The following is a 17,379-nucleotide window of genomic DNA, read 5'->3' as shown; positions in this document are numbered from 1 at the left end:
ACGGAGCTGGTGTTCTTAGGGAAGAAACTCAGTGCTTCCATACTGGGCGAAACAGATTCCTGTTGATAGGCACGCCCACTTCAAAGTTGAACCTGTGGAAGGGGTGCTGGCGGGGAAAGGCTTCTACACCACTATATCGTTAGGACATGCTTTTTGCTCACTCGGGGGTGGGTCAGAACAGGCGCCGCGAGCCGCGCGGGACAGAGCCGGTAGTCTCATGATATTCTAGGACGAGTCAGTGCCCTTGATTTCAGGGTGTGCAAAATGCATGGGCTGTGCAGCTTTCATGGTACCGCAGCTCGAACGCTGCACCTTGTATGCAAACGCTAGAGAAGTTCAATTTAGTATCAATCTGGAACGGTTGCAAGGATGCGAGGTTGCTTTGGAGAAATCCCTCTTCCACGGAGCGTCAGTGCGAAACTAGTATGCATGCAGTGGATCTCGGCATTGGCTTGCTTAAACGCAACGCGCTGATACCGAGCCGACGTGGCATGCGAGTAAGGTCCACTCAGAACAACTTCCGCAGACCATCGATGCTTGGCATTACCTCCAGTCAAGGAAACATCATCCCGTAGATGCAGCCTGGGAAGCTGAGGATGAATGGATGAATCGAGGGCAATGGATGAATAAGACTGTTTAGAATGAACATGAGAGGAAACAATGCAATTGGGATATGCTTCAGACCAGAGAGGGATAATAACACGCGCCCCAATTGGTAAGCCAAACAGAAGACACTTCCGCAAATCATCTCGCGGAGCACACCGACACTAACACTCTTCTTTCTCTCTTTGATCCTAACATTGCCGCTCCGGTCCTCGCAGCGGCTAGAACCATGCTCACTATCCTGTCAGTGCTTTTCATCTTCGGTAAGGCCTTCCGCAGGTATCGAGTGTTAAAAAGTGGACCAATTTCCTCATCCGGGAATGTTCCTTCTAGGGTGTTGGGTTCCAGCATGCACATTGATGATCCTAAATTCCACATGAGTGATCGCTGTACGACGTGGCAATATCCTCGACAGCAGGGTCCACTCAATGCCCTCCCCAGACGGAACAATTAGCCAATGGCGCTTCCGGGGCAGCATCATGAACATCCCGGATGCTCGTGCTTCTTCGCTCTTTGCCGCAGTGCTATGGCCGAGGTACGATAGAAGTATTAGACCCCGTTTTGTACAGTGAGATAGGAAAAGTGGAAGTCCTGGAAAAGCCGCATTAAAGCTGTGCACGGTCAGGAAGCAGCTCTAGTTACCGAGATGACCTCGAGCCCTTAGCTTGACTGAAGCCCAAGGTTTAGTTGACACCATTCCGAAGTTTTCGATCCTTTGGAATATCGTTGAGAAAATGTACCAGACCATCACCGACGAGGCATGGGGGCTAGTACACTTCCTCGCAACACAATGCGATTCGCAGCATGGGCTCGGTACTATGTCGCCTGCAACATACGATACCGCATGGGTGGCGATGACGGAGAAGAAAGGTGAAGATGGGAGGATTCGGACTCTGTTTCCAGAAGCCTACGACTACCTCAAGGCAACACAATCTGAGGATGGATCCTGGGCAGCAGAAACGTCGGATGCGGATGGTATCATCAATACCTTGGCAGCTCTTCTGGCCTTGAAACGACAGGAGCGGCAATATGAAGCTGCTCGAGCGGACAATGAAAGACGATGTCGAGCAGCCGAAGACTCTCTTCGTCGCCTGTTGGGGAAATGGGATCTCGATGCCACAGACAGGGTTGGTTTGGAAGTTCTAGTCCCAAATTTGCTTCGATTATTAGAAATTGAGGGAGTCCAATTCGATTTCCCATCCAGGAAGCCATTGATGGCGTTGAACGCAGCGAAACTGGCTACGTTGGGCCCGATCCTCACGAGCCCAGTACAGACGACTCTTATCCACACACTGGAAGCTTTCGTTGGTACTTTAGATTTCGACAAAGTCAAGCAGCACAAGATGCCGAATGGGTCCATGTTGGCTTCACCTTCCTCTACTGCGGCGTATTTGATGAATTCAACTACGTGGGACAATGATGCTGAAGCGTATCTTCGCACAGTCTTCGAGCAACAAACGGTAATTGGCAACAAAGGAGGTTTTCCCTCGGCGTTTCCAAGCCCTATTTTCGAAATCTCCTGGGTGAGTTAGCTGAGTCCCTTGCCACTAAGTAGACGGTGTGAATTGCTAACTAGTTCAGGTAATTGACACCCTCCTGGAATCTGGTTTTGATAAGGAGGATTTCTTGCGGGAGGATATCCGAAAATTGACAGTGTTTCTCGAGACAAACTTAAAGTCGCAGAAGGGTATCGTCGGATTCGGTGAGACGAGATAGCCCGCGGAACTGAGATCCAGAGTTGACTTAGCCTTAGCGCCCTCATCCTTGCCTGACGCCGACGATACCGCCAAGACGATATCCGCTCTGAGGTTATTGGGCTGGGATCACAGCGTAGATCCAATGCTCAAAGCATTCGAAGCAGATTCGTCTTTTATCACGTATCGGGGTGAGCGTAATGCTAGCAGTAGTGCGAACTGTAATATTCTTTCATGTCTCCTCCGAACTCCCGAGCCAGCCAGATATACAAAGCAGATCGTTAAATGCGTAACGTTTCTGAGCAAGACCTGGATGGAGAATAACGGACCGGATAAATGGGTGAGTGGACAAGTGCAATGTCTCCGCCGATGGTGGAAGCTAATATTGAAAAGCATACGTCAGTACAATACCCAATGATGCTGGTTGCTCAAGCTTTCGTGCTATTTTTGAAACGGTGGGGGAAAAAGGAGCTCGACATGGACGCAATCCCTCTGCAAGTGATTTACCAAGACATCCCTCGGACGTTGCTTGATATCCTCGGACGAACAATGAGGCTGCAGCTAGCTGATGGCTCGTGGGAATCGAAGAGAGAAGTAACCGCTTATGCTATCTTGACACTCGCCCCCCTATTGAGTTTACCTTGGGTGGACTTCTTGAAACCGGAGGGCATCGCTTGCATGTACCGTGGGAAAGCGTACCTCGAGGACCACCGTAATCACTGGAGAAACGCCGAGGTACTTTGGATTGAGAAGACAGCATACTCGTCCAGTAGCCTGTCCCAAGCATACTGTTTAGCTGCATCGAAGATTATAGTGCCAACAGCGTTCATCTCGCAAAAGGTTGTGGACCTATTCCCGGCTCAATTGAATAAGAAGATGTGCAAAATGTCCGGATTCTTTTCCACAGTCTTCCCATTTTCCCAAGCGCCGAAGTGGAAACTACAACTTTCGCTGTTGCAGAGCGCACAATTTGCCGTCGCGCTTAAGCAGGCTCGATACAAGATTTTCCCACCGATAGAGAAAGCCAGCGATGAGAAATATCAAGAGTACATCCCCTTCACATGGATTGGTTGTAGAGATTTCCTATCTACGTCCATACCAGCAGAGACGCTATGGGAAATGATGGTAGTATCCATGTTCAACTTTCAGGTTGATGCGTATATGGAAACCGTCGTGTGGGATCAGTATCGAGAAAGGCTGCCAGCCTTAAAGGCCTTCATCCGTGCACTATGTTCTGGAGCCCCGACCCAGCGTAAGAGAAGTAGTGAAAGCGAAATTGGTGGAACTCCAAAGAAGATTCTTGTTCCAAATGGGCTACTGAATAGTATTTCTACAGCTGTTCTTAACGGTGTTTCGAACGGGGCTCAAACCGGCGCGCTTAAGAATACCCCAAGTGGCATACATGATGCAGAGGCAAACAATTCTCTGTGTGGGAATACAAACGGAGTATCAAATGGCCTTCCCAAGGGTACCCATGAAGAGCCAAAGAACGGTGTCGCACACATTGGGGTCAACGGATCCGGAAGACCACGAGCAGACAGCAAGATAGAGCGTAGGGATAGCAAAGGAAAGGGGTTAAGCGGCATCAGCGAAGAGCATGAAGCGTCGGCTGAGATACAGAACGGGGCGAAAGCGGCCAACGGAAAAGGCTTCCAGGATAGGTATCAAACAGAGCCGGTGAAGCGTCTTATACGGGATTTAGAGGCGGGTGTAGTCAACAACCGGAAGGAGAAGGATGACAATGTGGAAGAAGTGCTCACCAAATTTGTCAACTATGCTCTGCAGCATCCCAAAGTCGTGTCAAGCCCACCAGCGCTGCGGGCTTGGCTTGCGCAGGAGATGCAGACATTCCTTCTAGCTCACGTCACACATATGGAGGATTGCGCTGAGTTGCCAGAGTCATCGGAAACTTCGAATGGGACTTTGATGTGGGTTAGACCGCGGACGACATTCTTTGACTGGGTGCGCACGACTTCGGCCGATCACACGAGCTGTCCGTACTCATTCGTCTTCTACTTGTGTCTGATCAGCGAGAGCGGACAGCACATTATTTCCAACATGCACCAGAGATATGCGCTTGAAGATGCCTGCCACCACCTCGCTACGATGTGCCGACAGTACAACGACTTCGGCTCAGTAGTGCGTGACCAGGAAGAAAAAAACCTAAACAGCGTCAACTTTCCAGAATTCAACACTTCCATACCAAAGGGACAGATCATGAGCGCCACGGATCTTACCGAACAGCGGAAGAGGGATTTGTTGATTGTTGCTGAGTACGAGCGACGTTGCTTGACAAGGGTTGTGGGAGAGCTAGAAGAGAGCTTGGATGTGGCCGTGATGAAGAAGCTGAAGCTTTTCATCCAGGTGACAGACCTCTATGGTCAGATATACGTGGCTCGCGATATCGGGATTCGTCGGGAAGAGAGCCAAGGGACCCATGTGAAGACTGTAAAGGCATGATCTAGTCAGTGGAATCTGAGCAAAGGCAACCTAGCGCTTGGTTGCATCTTCTGTATGTATGACATAATGACATCGATGATTTCATTTCTTCGGCATACAGGCGTAAGGAGTTGGGGATGTGGTTTTTAGACTAATACATAATCTCTAGTAGATTTCTCTCAAAGAACAAGATGGAGGACAAGTTTACGGTTCGTAGATATATGACAAGAGTAAGAGGGATGCGTGAAAAGATGGAAGACTTGGCCTATTGAAGAACAATCGACGTGGACAAGATGAAGTGGCCCGATGACCCTCTAACGTTGCAAGACATAAGCCGAAACGAGAAACGACATCTCTCATAGGGCTGCCATGGTGAATATTGCACAGGCGGGAATGGGAGGGAGGCGGGGCTAGAGCGAATCGGGAGTCGACAACACGTTCATTCAATATAACCCGCAGGCCAGGCCGCAGGGGAATTTTGCTGGGTAGCATAAGCTTCTTCAAGTAGAGGGAGGATCAACTCCTTCAGGAAACCGTGGACGCTCATTGGCCGAGATGTAACTGTTTGGTGAGCGCGCAAATCCCAAATACGCGAAACTACGGAAATTAAATGAAGCGGATAAGTATCTTGTGATCGTAATGAATAGCGAGGTAGTGGTTGGAAGGATTGAAGGATTCCAGTGGGAATTGTGATGAGCTTAGTAATGTTCAACTCAGGGCGCTAACTCGTTATCTTTGAGACGTGCAACGTCATGATAGCAATGGGGTGCAGACCACCATCTAAACAGTTGCGGACATAGAAACATAAGCTGCTGAGTACATTGCAATTGATCATAGGCCTTCTCGCATCTCAAGTTCGCCATTTTTTCCTCTTCAACAGCCAAGTTAGGTAGAGCATATATCCGCTGAGCCACCCCTGAATCCTTTTATGCTCTGGCGAAGGTGGCCTCGCGCGTAGCCCTCTCTCCTTCTCGCTCCCATCAAAACGCGATACCCCACCACGAATCCCGATCTAGATCGCAATGAAACTCCCGCCTATAGCAACCGCATGTCTTCTCGCGCTCGGCATTGATTGCTGTTCTAACGTCATTGCGCAACGCCTCAAGGCTTGGAAGAACGATGTCCCATTCGTCTTCGACCACGTCCTTTTTATCCAGTTCGCTATCATGGTGTGCATTACCGCACCCATCAACTTCCACTGGCAAGCCTGGCTAGAAAGAGCCTTTCCGGGGTGGAAGGTAGTGAAGCTGAAGGTCGACGATACAACTCTGGATGCGGAAGAGAAGGGGGTTTTCCTGCGGGGAGAAGGGACGCACATGCAGAGGGAGGAGGAAGTTAGGGTAAGGAACTGGTGGAACATCTTCAAAAAGTGGTTTACCGACTGCATCACTATGGGAGCTCTGCTCAACACTACCATGTTCCTGGTCATCATGGGTTTTATGAAGGGCAAAACTTCGGCACAAATTGGGGCGGATATGAAGAATGTTAGTTCGGTTCCCCGCGTACCGCATTCTCCCAGTAGATTCTGACAAAGCCTTTCTTTCCAGGAGACGCTCAAAATCATCTTCGACTCCTACAAAGTCTGGCCCATCGCTAACTTTTTCTCCACAACATACTGTCCCGTGGAGAAGCGCATCGTCTTCCTCAGCTGCTGCGGATTGTTTTGGAACATCTACTTGAGTTTGGTGGCAGCACGTCTATAAACTACATCGCTAAAAATTCACCGTCGACCTCTATTCCAAGCGTCCATGACCGCACCCCAATACTTCCCCTCGTCTTCCCGGACATGTCCCGCATGCGGACTGCTCTCGAACCTCACCTTCCTGACATCGTACCCCTTCGACGTAGCATCATCAGCATGCTCCTCCACCTCGTCGTGCCCCACCATCTGATCCGCCTTACTATACAAGTACACCCGGGGCGCCTTTGTAGAAAAGATCGTTGGGTCGTTCAGCTCCCTCCCCATGATAATGAACTTTGGTTCTTTTCGCGTAACCATGTTGAACAAAAATATCATCAGCAGCAGTAAATGAACCGCCAAACCGCCAAAGACCCTCCACAAGAAAGTCCTCGGCAACGAAAGTACAATCGCAGCATGACTCCTCATCCACGGCCCCTTTCCGGGACTTGAATCCAAGATCTGCGCTCGCATCGGCAAAAAGCCTCCTTCCTCGTCCCTCCACAGTTTCGCAAAGTGGACGACCTGGTTGCCCCCACCATTGCTGAAACTGTGCACTAGAACCTCGCCTCCACTCCTAACATGTTCCTGAACTACCTCGAAGGCTGGTGTTTGAAGTTTCCGATAGCTCTCCGCTTTGCGGAACATGTCGGGCGTGTTGCATCGTACGAGCAGGATTCTCGCGCTTGGGAAGAGTTTCTGGTATGCGAGAGTGTATTTGGCGATGTGTTTGGCAGCCGCCGCATTCCAGGCGAAGAAGAAAATGAGCGGTGATTGCGCGGAATAGCTTGGGGGTGTCCAGATAAATGTATTGTATCCTATTTTCTGGAATTCGGAAAGTGGCTTGTGGGCCATTCGCGGGGTTATTGATGCCATGTCCGGATATCCGAGTGGTGCTTCTGCAACGTGTAGGCTAGAACTCGCTTTGGGTGTTTGGAGGATGGTTAAGAGTGCTAGTTTGGATTTTTCACAGAATGTTGACGATTACATATCAAGAGCAAACGAGCAAGATTCCATACGAGGGCGGATCCGTAAGACTACTACCGGTATTCACTTTTTTTCGGACATTTGGGTTCTTCCGTTCACAAGGTTCAAGGGTAAGGCTTGGCAGTCGAGATGCCGAGGCATGAATTTCATTGGTCCATGCGAATTGTGCCTGCTTTCCCTTCTCCGATTACCCTGCAGCCTTTCAGTTCGCGGTTTGCAGTCCTGTTGCCCAATATGTTAAACCTCTTCGTTTTGTCGAGAGTTAGAGAAGAATTTGTCGACTATGCGATTACTGATAGTACTGCAATCATGGGCATTGTGACATCACCCAGGAACAACCATCTTCAGACTGACATCGAACCATCATACCCATCGCAGGAGCTCTCATCGCAGCTCCGAGGATCTCTACCAACTTTGACTGCTGAGTTACCAGTTCTTCTTGTTACTGGCAGTCCTACACACTTGCCTTCCTTCCAGAGTCTTTGGGGACATTCTATTCAGCCCACGCGTTTCACACCTCGCCGTTTGTACAAGAAGATCATCGCATCTATCATGTTAATACGTCATGTTGTTTCTTCTACGTCACAGAAATTGTCGTGCACAGGTCGTATGTTCAGCTCTTCCCCCCTGATGCTTTCGCGGCTGCCCGAGATAGATGTATTTCTCTTGTCCTGTATATTACTCCTATATCCCCACTGCAAGATGCCAGGTTCGACAGTTAAAAAATTACATAACCAAGTGCATTTGTGCGTGTTTCAACACCTCCCGTTCCACAGTAGCCCTTTTATTACTACGCGCGAAAACGTCCTCCTTAAACGGTTTATTAAAACACCAGGAAATTAGTTAGTATAAACAGTTACTGCAGCAATTATAGCCTTATTAACTATACATTAACAAAGGTAATTCGTCCTAACTTCTAAGTAATTGCTGCTATCAGTAACAGTAGCAACAGTGCTACGTTCTATTGAACACCATGGGAAGGATCAGGAGTATCCAGTCAATTAACATGCCAATGACTCTAAGTGCGACCATGAACTTTGCGCAGCTAAGCTGACGCCAGAACAGTGAACCGTAGAAAAAAGACTCTCTTTTCATACTATCTAGATACTCAGGGAAAGTCTCCTAGGAGCAGTTAAATTAGCATCGCACACAATATTTCCTAATTGGCCCCTTAGGGCAGCTTCACTGGAAGAGCTCTGTAAATCGCTAAATTAAGTCTTATAAGCTATCCTAAAATGCTAACTGTACACTGTACTACGGACAATGCTTGGGGCAACAGCTATCGTACGCACCGACAGAACATCGCTGTGTGTACGTACGGCCTATTGGGCACGCTGAAGTTCCCCCAAAATCGCCTGCATAATATCTCAATACTGCAGATACCCAATAACTTCCGGACTATTAATATATGAACACCTCTCCCTCAGTCTCTGCCTCTCAACCTCCCGGTGACTCCCCGGCCCGTCAAACGTCGACAGCCCTTCATTCGGTCCCCCAATAACATAAATTGCTGTATTGTTCTCCACCGAAAACGCCTCCTCAAACCCTTGCACCGTATCCTTCCCAGGCAAACTCGGCCTACCTAAACTCGCAAACGTACTCCAAGTTCTGGAAGCTCTCGAAACAAGTGCATAATCCGAAGGCTTTGGATTAAAAGGGTATCTTGAGTCATTGTAGTGAGAAAGGTTGCCGTATATGTATGCGAATTCAGAGGTATGTACCACGCCAATGTCGCTCACGTTGAAGAGTTTGTCGATGATCGGTTCCAGGATTGTTTGGTTGAAGTCGTAGAGATACACGGAGTTGCCTTTGGCGTTGATGTTTTCTGCCAGGTAAATGGGCTGGCATGTCATTATGATGTCTCTGAATATCCTGGCTGAGCGATAAAATTCTGCCGTGAGGGTCGTAGTTGATGGCGGGGTGAATTCGGACACGGGATAAAGTGAGAGGAGGTGGTTTACATGCTCACTGGGCATCTTGGGCAAGTAGCCTTGGACGAAGTTGTATGTGTCGTTAGCGGTAGCGATAGTAAAATCCGTGAAGAAATTCACATCTCCCTGCGCCCACCCAATCATGTACGTCGCATCGCCAAACCGTCCTTCTTTCGCAAGTTGGCTGGGTGGTGCAGGTAGGAAGTCATCGTCGACAGTGGGGAGCCAAATATCTCCTATGTTGTGACCAATGTCTGCGAAATAAGTTGTTGCTGAAGCGTTGAACAATTTCTCGGTGTCGAAGGATCGTAGACAAGCAATTGTTTCAGGGGAATGCACTGAAGTCTTGTTGCATCCAACAGAATCTACGAGTCTCATCATAGCGTCAATCGTGAAGCTACCCGTAATTCCTGGCTCCAAAGCCTGGCTCTCGCAGATTCCTTGCTGGAAAGGCAGCGGTTTTGTGCCACCATAAGCTAAGAGCTGCGCGCCAACAGCGAGACCTAGCTACTGTCAAACATGCTCAAAACGAAGCATATTATCGAAAAATTGTCACGAAGAGAATCTAACACCTGGAAAGGTGCTCTCGAACATACCACCTGACGATTGACCAAAAATAGTGATGCGGTTCCGGTCGCCCCCGAAGGGCGCAATATTATCGCGGACCCATTCAATTGCAAGTCGTTGATCTCGAAGCCCTGCATTCTCACTCTTTTCATCCCTAAGAGCGTCTGACTGTGCAAATCCAAAAACTAGGAAGGGCTTAAGTATTACTATATTACTGACGAAGGGCAGACTTACATCCGAGGCGATAATTCATTGCGACGTGAATGACGGGAAGACCGTTCTTGATAGACTCGATGACTAGTCCGTCGGGCATAGTTGTAGGCTCATTATTCGCGCCGGTCCAGAAGCTACCTATCATGATGTTAGCTATGAAGGATAAGCACCGGGAAAAGACTCACCTCCATGAATCCAAATCATCACCGGCAACCTTGAGCTTGCGTGACAGCCCTTGGGTCGGGCAACGTTAAGATTTAGACAATCCTCAGAAGTACTCGTGATGTTTCCCAATGTAAGTGGCGGGAGCCATTGGCCAAACGTTTGCGGGCACGCAGGTCCGTATTTCGTAGCGTCGTAGGTAGTGCCTGGTTTAGGGATGAATGGCCTGGGCGGTTTGAATCGATTAACACCGCTTGTGTCCTGACCGTATTGGATGTTCAAGAAGACTTCTATTCCATTCCGCTCGGCTCCTAGGTATTTAACATTCGAATTGACATCGATGGCCACTGGCTTAGCCTCGATTACCCTACAGCTCACGAATGCCAGGGTGAGAAGTTCCAACAAGTTCATGACCTAGCTGTATTGACGGACTATTGCAGGGGTCAAAACAATTGAGCATAGTGTTTTGAAGTGAATTGAAGAAGCAGGGAATCGCGATCAACGTACAATGGCATTTAAGCTGGAAACACCTAGTAAATTTATCCCACAGGAACGGCTAACCTAAAAAGGCAGGTTCATCTGCTCGGTGCACCTAGCTCCGAACATTATCTTGAGGCCCCACCGTAACCCCTGCAAGAACGGACAGAACCCTTCTGGCATCTTATCTTCTTCTATCAAATATCAAACTTCAATTCGGCAGGACCTCTAACAGCATTGAACGGACCTTCCTACAGTTTGTTGTGTTCTCGTAATCCACCTGGTTCTACAATCGTCTTCTGTGTGATCGTCTTCTGTTGTCAGTCCATCAACGATCTCTTCTTTCGAGCAGGGTTTTCTTCCTTGCCTGATGCTACCCTCGCCACATTCATTCCACACTCACCGCTTTCCTCTGCTGACGGCATCCCCCCACCTCTTCAATAACTCAGCTGACGCCCAGAAACCCCATTCCGGAGAACATCTCTTTCTTTAACAATATTTTATCTTCTGACGACAACATCTATTTCCCCCCCCCCCTCCGCGAAGTTGTGGCGTCTTCTTGCCCTTTCCCATTCCGTTTCCTTTCTGGTATTAAAGGTTTCTATGCCCTCATAATTAGAAGCCTCATTCGGGATAGTCGACAGGACATTTTTTTTAAACCAAGGTGCATAGATCGTCTCAGCCAACTTCCCGAGACAACGGAGGACTGTACTATTCTTATAGTGTACTCATAGTCCTAATCTTGCGCCGCCTAGTTATCGTTCAGCGGCGGCCATGGTCTTGTGTATAGAACAACTAAAGGGTTCCTTTTATAGTGAGCAAGATCATTGGAGGCATACGGGCTTCGAGTAAGCTAAAATTTCGACGGTAGTGAAAGCAGTACATTTCCCATACACAGTCTCGAGTAGTACGGCAATGAGGTAAATCCTCTGGCCCCTGTCCACAACCGGGTTCAACATACGAAGCCCAAGTGTCGCGGACGGTTCAAAAGTTAAAGCATAGATTATTGGAGGACGCTCGAAATGTTCTCAACCCTTTTCTGATCCGCTAAATGACTCAAAGGCCTCGTAAATCCGGGCTTTCTAAATGCCACTAGCTAAATGAACTATCTACAAGTGATGGTACGGTGAGAGGTGTCACATATAAATCGAGAACTTTGAGTTTACCGATTCTTCGTAGAGCCCATCTTAAAAGGTGATTGATGGGATAGAGTCATATCTTGTCTCTAAGTGACTCAGTCCACAGGTGTGTGGCTACCTTTAGTGCGGAAATAATCCTGGCTGCGCCCTTAGACTTCGAGTCTTTATTCTTTAATAGACGTCCTTGAGTTCAAGAATCGCACCTGTTCTTCTACCCTTAGTTCGTCACTGGCCTTCGCAACACATTTGTCCTTTTCTTTCCAGGCCTCAAGAAGGGATTCCAGTTCTTTGATTTATTTTTCTATTGCACTGTAGCTTTCGTGGCACTTTCCATCAAGTTCAGAGAAATCCTTAACCTACGCTTCTGGCTCGATTATTATCTAGTCCAACTCGTTTGGGGTGGCCATCACCGAGCAAGCGTCCAAGCTACGGATCCTCTCTAAGGGCTTGAAGCGCCAGCTCAGGAAGCACTGATATGCTCGCAGAACTGAGAGCAGACTAGCTTTCTCCCTTGTCGCATGTTCGGGGTCGGTGCTTTTGTCCACATGTAACATATATGCACTAGACTCAACCATCTCCGTCAAAACGTCAGGGTCGTCCTACACTCAACGATTAGTCACGCCTTTCGTCATGTAATCTACATACCTGCTTTTGAGCAGGTCTGATATGAGCAGATACTCTTCTCGAAGTCCTGAAGTCTGATTGCAACCATCCGCAGACCTGCCGGGACTCCACTGTCTTCGAGGAAACGTTTTCCAGAACCAGAGATCTGTATTTTCGCCTCTACTATATTTATAACCGCAATAGGGGCTACTAAATCTAAGTTCTCAGAAGAATTCTCATTTTGGCTTGCAATTTTCACTTCTTAGGAGGCTGAAGCCACTGAGTAGTCTGCACCTGAACCAGCTGAATGTCCGTATACTTGGCGTGGCATCATAGAGAGAATTTGGGAAGCCGGAAGTGGTTTAATTTCGTAGCTTCTGGCGTGTCTGTGGCGATAATCCCCAATATGTGTACCTTGATAATAATTGGGGATAGCTTTAAGGTGATGTAGTAGAATTATGCTCACTAGCCCAGTCACACGATTGCTGTTTACTGAATATCCCGCTAGTTTACTCTAGTATTAGAAAAGCTTATTTGAGAGACTTCTTGGCAGCACGAATCTTGCTCGCATATGTTCAGGAATGGGTAGTGAATATATCTGGGGCCTTTGGAGTCCCTGTCGCTTCTGAGAGCTTAGGTTTTTCTCAATATTTCGGTGCCTTCTAGTGGATTCTCTTCTTTGGGCGAAACTTGAACACATTTGTTTGGGCCATGATTTGACGTCGATCGACTTAGAGGTGTGCACTTGTCCACAGAGAGGACTGCGCATTGAGCTAGAACTTTTCCTGATACACGTTCGTTGATGTGGATCAACTGAGAGAAGCTCTTTTGTCTATGGAAGGTGGCTGTGGTTGGGGTTGGAAATTTCTTCGGCGTCAAATCCTTCGATCGAGTTAAAGGTATGCTGTTATCCTTAGAGACGCCCATATATATTGGCGCTGGGAACTCCAACCCTGTTATTTACTTTACCCTTCGACTTAGAGAGGCTTCCTGATTCTCAGAGTGGCCCAAATATCTAATTGTTTCAGTTCTTGCCCGGAGTACGATCTTCGAAGCAACAGGAAGCTCCGAGTTTGACATTGAACTTGCTAGAGGGGTGTTGTTTTTCGTAGAGAGTCCCATAGATTTCGCCGTTGGACTTCTCCCCCGTGGTACGTCCTTAGAAGCAGTGTCGATCTCGGAAGAGGGGGTTTTGCTCTCTATAACTTATACAGAAGCGAGGGTTGATGGATGCGGTCCGAGGTGATGCAAGATGCGGCTACTCTGCGCTGACAATTAAACGCGTAATTAGATTCGAATGAATGTTACCAAAGACTGGGATGTTACCAAAGACTGGGAGTAAGCGGTGCGAATGAGGTGTCGAGAGCCGGCGGGATTAACGCAGTAAGCTTGACAAGGTCGCTGGAAGGTACACCGTAGGGATGTTGAAGGAAGGCGCTAATTCCGTGTTCAGCGAACTCCACTTCACATCGCCATTACTATCTAGGCAGGAAATGATAAATACAAGGGTGCCTATTACTCGAAGAAGAGAAATTCTCATGCCTACAGAAGATGAGCCAGTCTATTTTCATTGAGCAATTACGTGCTGGTGCACTGCTTTATCCTGCTTTAACACTATCCCAACTCTGCCATCCGTCATCTTGCCGTTAAAGGGTGTTGAAAGGGCAAGATATTTGGTACGTTCGTGATATTCGCTAGCGACATCTTCCTAGCCAATACTCACTCATGCATATGGAAGTACACTTTGGAGGTAAGTTAAACAAAGAGTGGACAACGGTATTGTGAGGAAGCTGAATCTGTGCGAGAAAAAGAGAAGACATTTTCTAGGCACTACTGTGTGATTAGTTACCAACCTGCAACAATATTCGGGTGGACTCGGAGGTGAAGTCTTCTTTAGAAACTTACGGATTAATGGCAAAGAATACTGTGAAATAATTGTTCGACGGTACTCGATTATCGAGGAATGCAATGTTGAGCCAACTGTGCTGAATCCCGCGTGGATCGAAGCTGATGAGATTATGCTGTGGGCCAATGGCTGAGCAGTTGAGTCCGTGTTGCCCTTCCAATATCAACCTTAGAGGAACCGGAGCTACCAAAGCTCAAAAGAATATTCCGAGAGGTTACTATTTCCGCTCCTGAGCGAAGGAAAGCAATCATTTCGGCACTGATGATAGGTTTCGTGTAAACGAGTGGCACTTCAGATATTGTGCACGTGAAATTTTCGAAACATGGAGCCCACAATATGTTCGTGGATGGGGATATTTGGGGCTCTTCGTTAGGCACGGTATATACATTCTGGTTTACAGCAACATGTGCGGTCGGTCCGACACTACTTATAACGGTACATTCCAAAACGGTGCAGTGAACCGCGATTCTGATATCAGTGGGTAAGTCAAAGAGAGGAGGGAGAAGTTTTTGAATAGGTTAATTACGAGGGGGATGGATAGCGATAAAGAAACAGCCAATGTACTTCTGTCCTCTATTCTCAAGAAACTCAAGAAACTCATACTTCACAGCAAAGGAGGCCAATACGATGGAAGGCTTTGGGACCCCCATTAAATTGCGATACATTTCCTTCTACACCAAAGATTTTCCAGGGTAAGTTCCTCTGCAAATTCGTAAGTAGAGCACGGAGTGGCGCCGGGCCTCTCAAAAGATCTCTAACAGGAGTTTCAATGGCATGAGGCCAAGGTAGTGTGTTGAGGATTGGGGTTTTCATATTAGCCAGAAATGCAGTTTCGCAAATTGGTACTGAAGTGGCGATCTGCGACGGATTATTTTAGTGTACACTGACGAGCGATTCGTGAAGCTGATTCCAAACCCATAAGAGTAACCATATCGGCACCCTGCAACGACTCATTCAGGCCTCAACAATATCACCGCCGATCCTTCTGTCCTCCATGCTCCCATCTGCCCGCAACTACAATGGCCCTAAGTCAGTCGTCAGCTTAAAAATGCCATGTTAGGAGGGACTCCTCAACAAGCATAGAATTTGCCGAATTGTGAATGACGTCAAATTGTCCAAATTCAATCAAAACCCCAGCTACATAGCTTTATTGTGACACCCTTGTCCTGCCCCAACTATTCAAAAATGTGGAGATGCACAGAATTTCACGATCTCGCATAATATTGCGCTCGGGGTTCATTGGTCGGTTAAAGAAAATATGTACCAGTTGAGCGCCTCAAGTGGCGTTGGCATCGCCCTTGTCTTGTCTTCGTTACTTTGCACTGCCGCAGATCTTAGGAACATGATATAGAGAAGCAAATAAGGACGTCCCTGTGTAGCAGCCATTCAAACACCAAAACGCGCAGATACACTGACAGCTTGCACATCTACTTTCAATGTGTGCAATAGAATAGGCTCTATTCCCCTGCCCTGTTTAAGTTATTCTCCCTTGTACCTACATTTTCCCCATATCCAGTCCCGATCCAAACTTGATCACATCTATATGAATGTGACGTGACCAGCACTTACTCTGATGGCGGATTCTCAGATTTCCCTCCCGACTTCCTGCATCATTCTACCCCCAATATATCTTATCAATCCCCTAAGACCAGTCCAATTGATTATCCCACCACTCACTATTGCCGCATGCAGTTCAGCACAAGGATCAAGGGCTCTAGGAATCCCAACCGGTGGGTTATGCGTGATGTCAGTTCCGGTGGGTTTAGTGACTCTGTTACCCCGATCCCCCCTTCTATTTACCTCAGCAGAAACCGGATTCTTCGTTGAGGTACTGCAATGCAACCCATCATATAGAAGGCGCTTCCTAGTCAGAAGCTCGCTGATCCTCTTTTCAAACCTTAATACCTGAATCTCGATTCTGACTGAGATTAACGGTTCTCCATTTAGAGCTTGTGACATCTCGATTGCGAACATTATGAGACTCATTCGTAGCACAATCGCCTTCTGCATCGCCTTCTCTGGCTTTGCAACTGGGCAGAGTACGTACACACTCGTCGATTGCCTCGAACGAACTCTGACATCTTACTGCCAGTTATCTCATCAAGTGCCACGCTACCAAGCTTCACACTCCCAACGACTATTCCGATCCTTCCTTTCCCGCCTTCTACATTCGCCAACGGCAGCGTATTGACTCCCTCGCTCGCCACGACTTTCCCGGGCATAACTGTCTCAAGCACACCGAGGATTTCTCTCTCCGGTCTCTACACTACGCCGAAGAACCCTGCGTCGCAGGTATCTTCGCTGTCAACTCGAATCAGTTTCCCTTCTATTAGTATTCCTTCTATACCCACCGAAACATTGGATTTCCCTATTCCAGCCACGAGCCTTAGTCTCGCCCTTCCAAGCAGCATTAGTCTCGCCATACCCGGTAGCAGCTTCAGCCCCCCGCTTCCTACGGGCAGCTTCAGCTTTCCTCGTCCAACTGGCCCTCGGCCTACTGGAGGCTTTAGTTTCTCCCTTCCATCAGGATTTACTGGCTTCCCTCGCCCCACTGGATCATTTGTTTGGCCATCTGGAGTTCCTCGACCTACAGGCCCCTTCTCTATCCCCAGTGGAGGTTTTCCAAGACCAACTGGCAGCTTTTCGTTCCCCTCTTTTTCGCTTCCCAGTGGCTTCACTTTCTCTTTTGTAAGGCCAACAGGTAGCATCCTATTCCCACCGTTCTCGCGCCCTATCCCCGTTTCATTCAGCCTGCCAGCACCGACCAGTCCTCTCCCTAGCTTTTCAGTTCCATCTGGTCCGATTCTCACGACTCCAGCAATCCCAACGTCTGTACCAATTCCGACCCCTCCAGCAATATCTACCATCAGCGCTTCCTTGGCATTCCCGACAACTTTGATCACAAGAGTCAAGTAAGCAGAAGCGACGGAGCCTGCTCCGGTGAAAGAATGTCAAGGCGCAGTCTAGAACCTGCAACGTA

The 17,379-nt window shown here is 48.1% G+C and overlaps 5 protein-coding genes across 5 annotated transcripts; 2 read left to right on the top strand and 3 right to left on the bottom strand.

Moving 5' to 3' along the window:
* Positions 1 to 1,358: 1,358 nt before the first annotated feature.
* On the top strand, positions 1,359 to 4,718 carry BDR25DRAFT_249771 (Ent-kaurene synthase; the record flags this gene model as incomplete). Its single annotated transcript, XM_033686030.1, has 5 exons — positions 1,359 to 2,126; positions 2,185 to 2,305; positions 2,357 to 2,637; positions 2,691 to 3,549; positions 3,847 to 4,718. Coding segments are annotated over exons 1-5 (2,838 nt in total), but the record flags the coding sequence as incomplete, so codon positions are not given.
* A 1,040-nt stretch (positions 4,719 to 5,758) lies between these two features.
* Positions 5,759 to 6,439, top strand: BDR25DRAFT_207832 (uncharacterized protein; the record flags this gene model as incomplete). Its single annotated transcript, XM_033684545.1, has 2 exons — positions 5,759 to 6,220; positions 6,284 to 6,439. The coding sequence occupies 2 exons, from the start codon at positions 5,759 to 5,761 to the stop codon at positions 6,437 to 6,439; spliced, it is 618 nt and encodes a 205-aa protein (XP_033554482.1).
* A 17-nt stretch (positions 6,440 to 6,456) lies between these two features.
* On the bottom strand, positions 6,457 to 7,269 carry BDR25DRAFT_206322 (indole-diterpene biosynthesis protein-like protein PaxU; the record flags this gene model as incomplete). Its single annotated transcript, XM_033684486.1, has 1 exon — positions 6,457 to 7,269. One exon carries the CDS (start codon positions 7,267 to 7,269, stop codon positions 6,457 to 6,459), a length of 813 nt encoding a protein of 270 aa, XP_033554481.1.
* Positions 7,270 to 8,605: 1,336 nt separating this feature from the next.
* On the bottom strand, positions 8,606 to 10,771 carry BDR25DRAFT_299508 (putative lipase). The gene is made up of 4 exons (XM_033689168.1): positions 10,298 to 10,771; positions 10,134 to 10,250; positions 9,929 to 10,084; positions 8,606 to 9,835 (listed from the first exon to the last, which is right to left on the bottom strand). The coding sequence occupies exons 1-4, from the start codon at positions 10,683 to 10,685 to the stop codon at positions 8,769 to 8,771; spliced, it is 1,728 nt and encodes a 575-aa protein (XP_033554480.1). The 5' UTR covers positions 10,686 to 10,771; the 3' UTR covers positions 8,606 to 8,768.
* Positions 10,772 to 15,635: 4,864 nt separating this feature from the next.
* On the bottom strand, positions 15,636 to 17,266 carry BDR25DRAFT_308532 (uncharacterized protein; the record flags this gene model as incomplete). Its single annotated transcript, XM_033691016.1, has 6 exons — positions 15,636 to 15,732; positions 15,899 to 15,938; positions 15,969 to 16,014; positions 16,077 to 16,421; positions 16,451 to 16,660; positions 16,751 to 17,266. 6 exons carry the CDS (start codon positions 17,264 to 17,266, stop codon positions 15,636 to 15,638), a joined length of 1,254 nt encoding a protein of 417 aa, XP_033554479.1.
* Positions 17,267 to 17,379: the final 113 nt, after the last annotated feature.

The sequence above is a fragment of the Lindgomyces ingoldianus genome (genome assembly GCF_010093535.1).
Source record: "Lindgomyces ingoldianus strain ATCC 200398 unplaced genomic scaffold BDR25scaffold_1, whole genome shotgun sequence".
In the NCBI taxonomy this organism is placed as follows: Eukaryota; Fungi; Ascomycota; class Dothideomycetes; order Pleosporales; family Lindgomycetaceae; genus Lindgomyces; species Lindgomyces ingoldianus.
The sequence above is the reverse complement of the archived record's forward strand: the minus strand, read 5'-3'. Positions and strand labels throughout refer to the sequence as shown.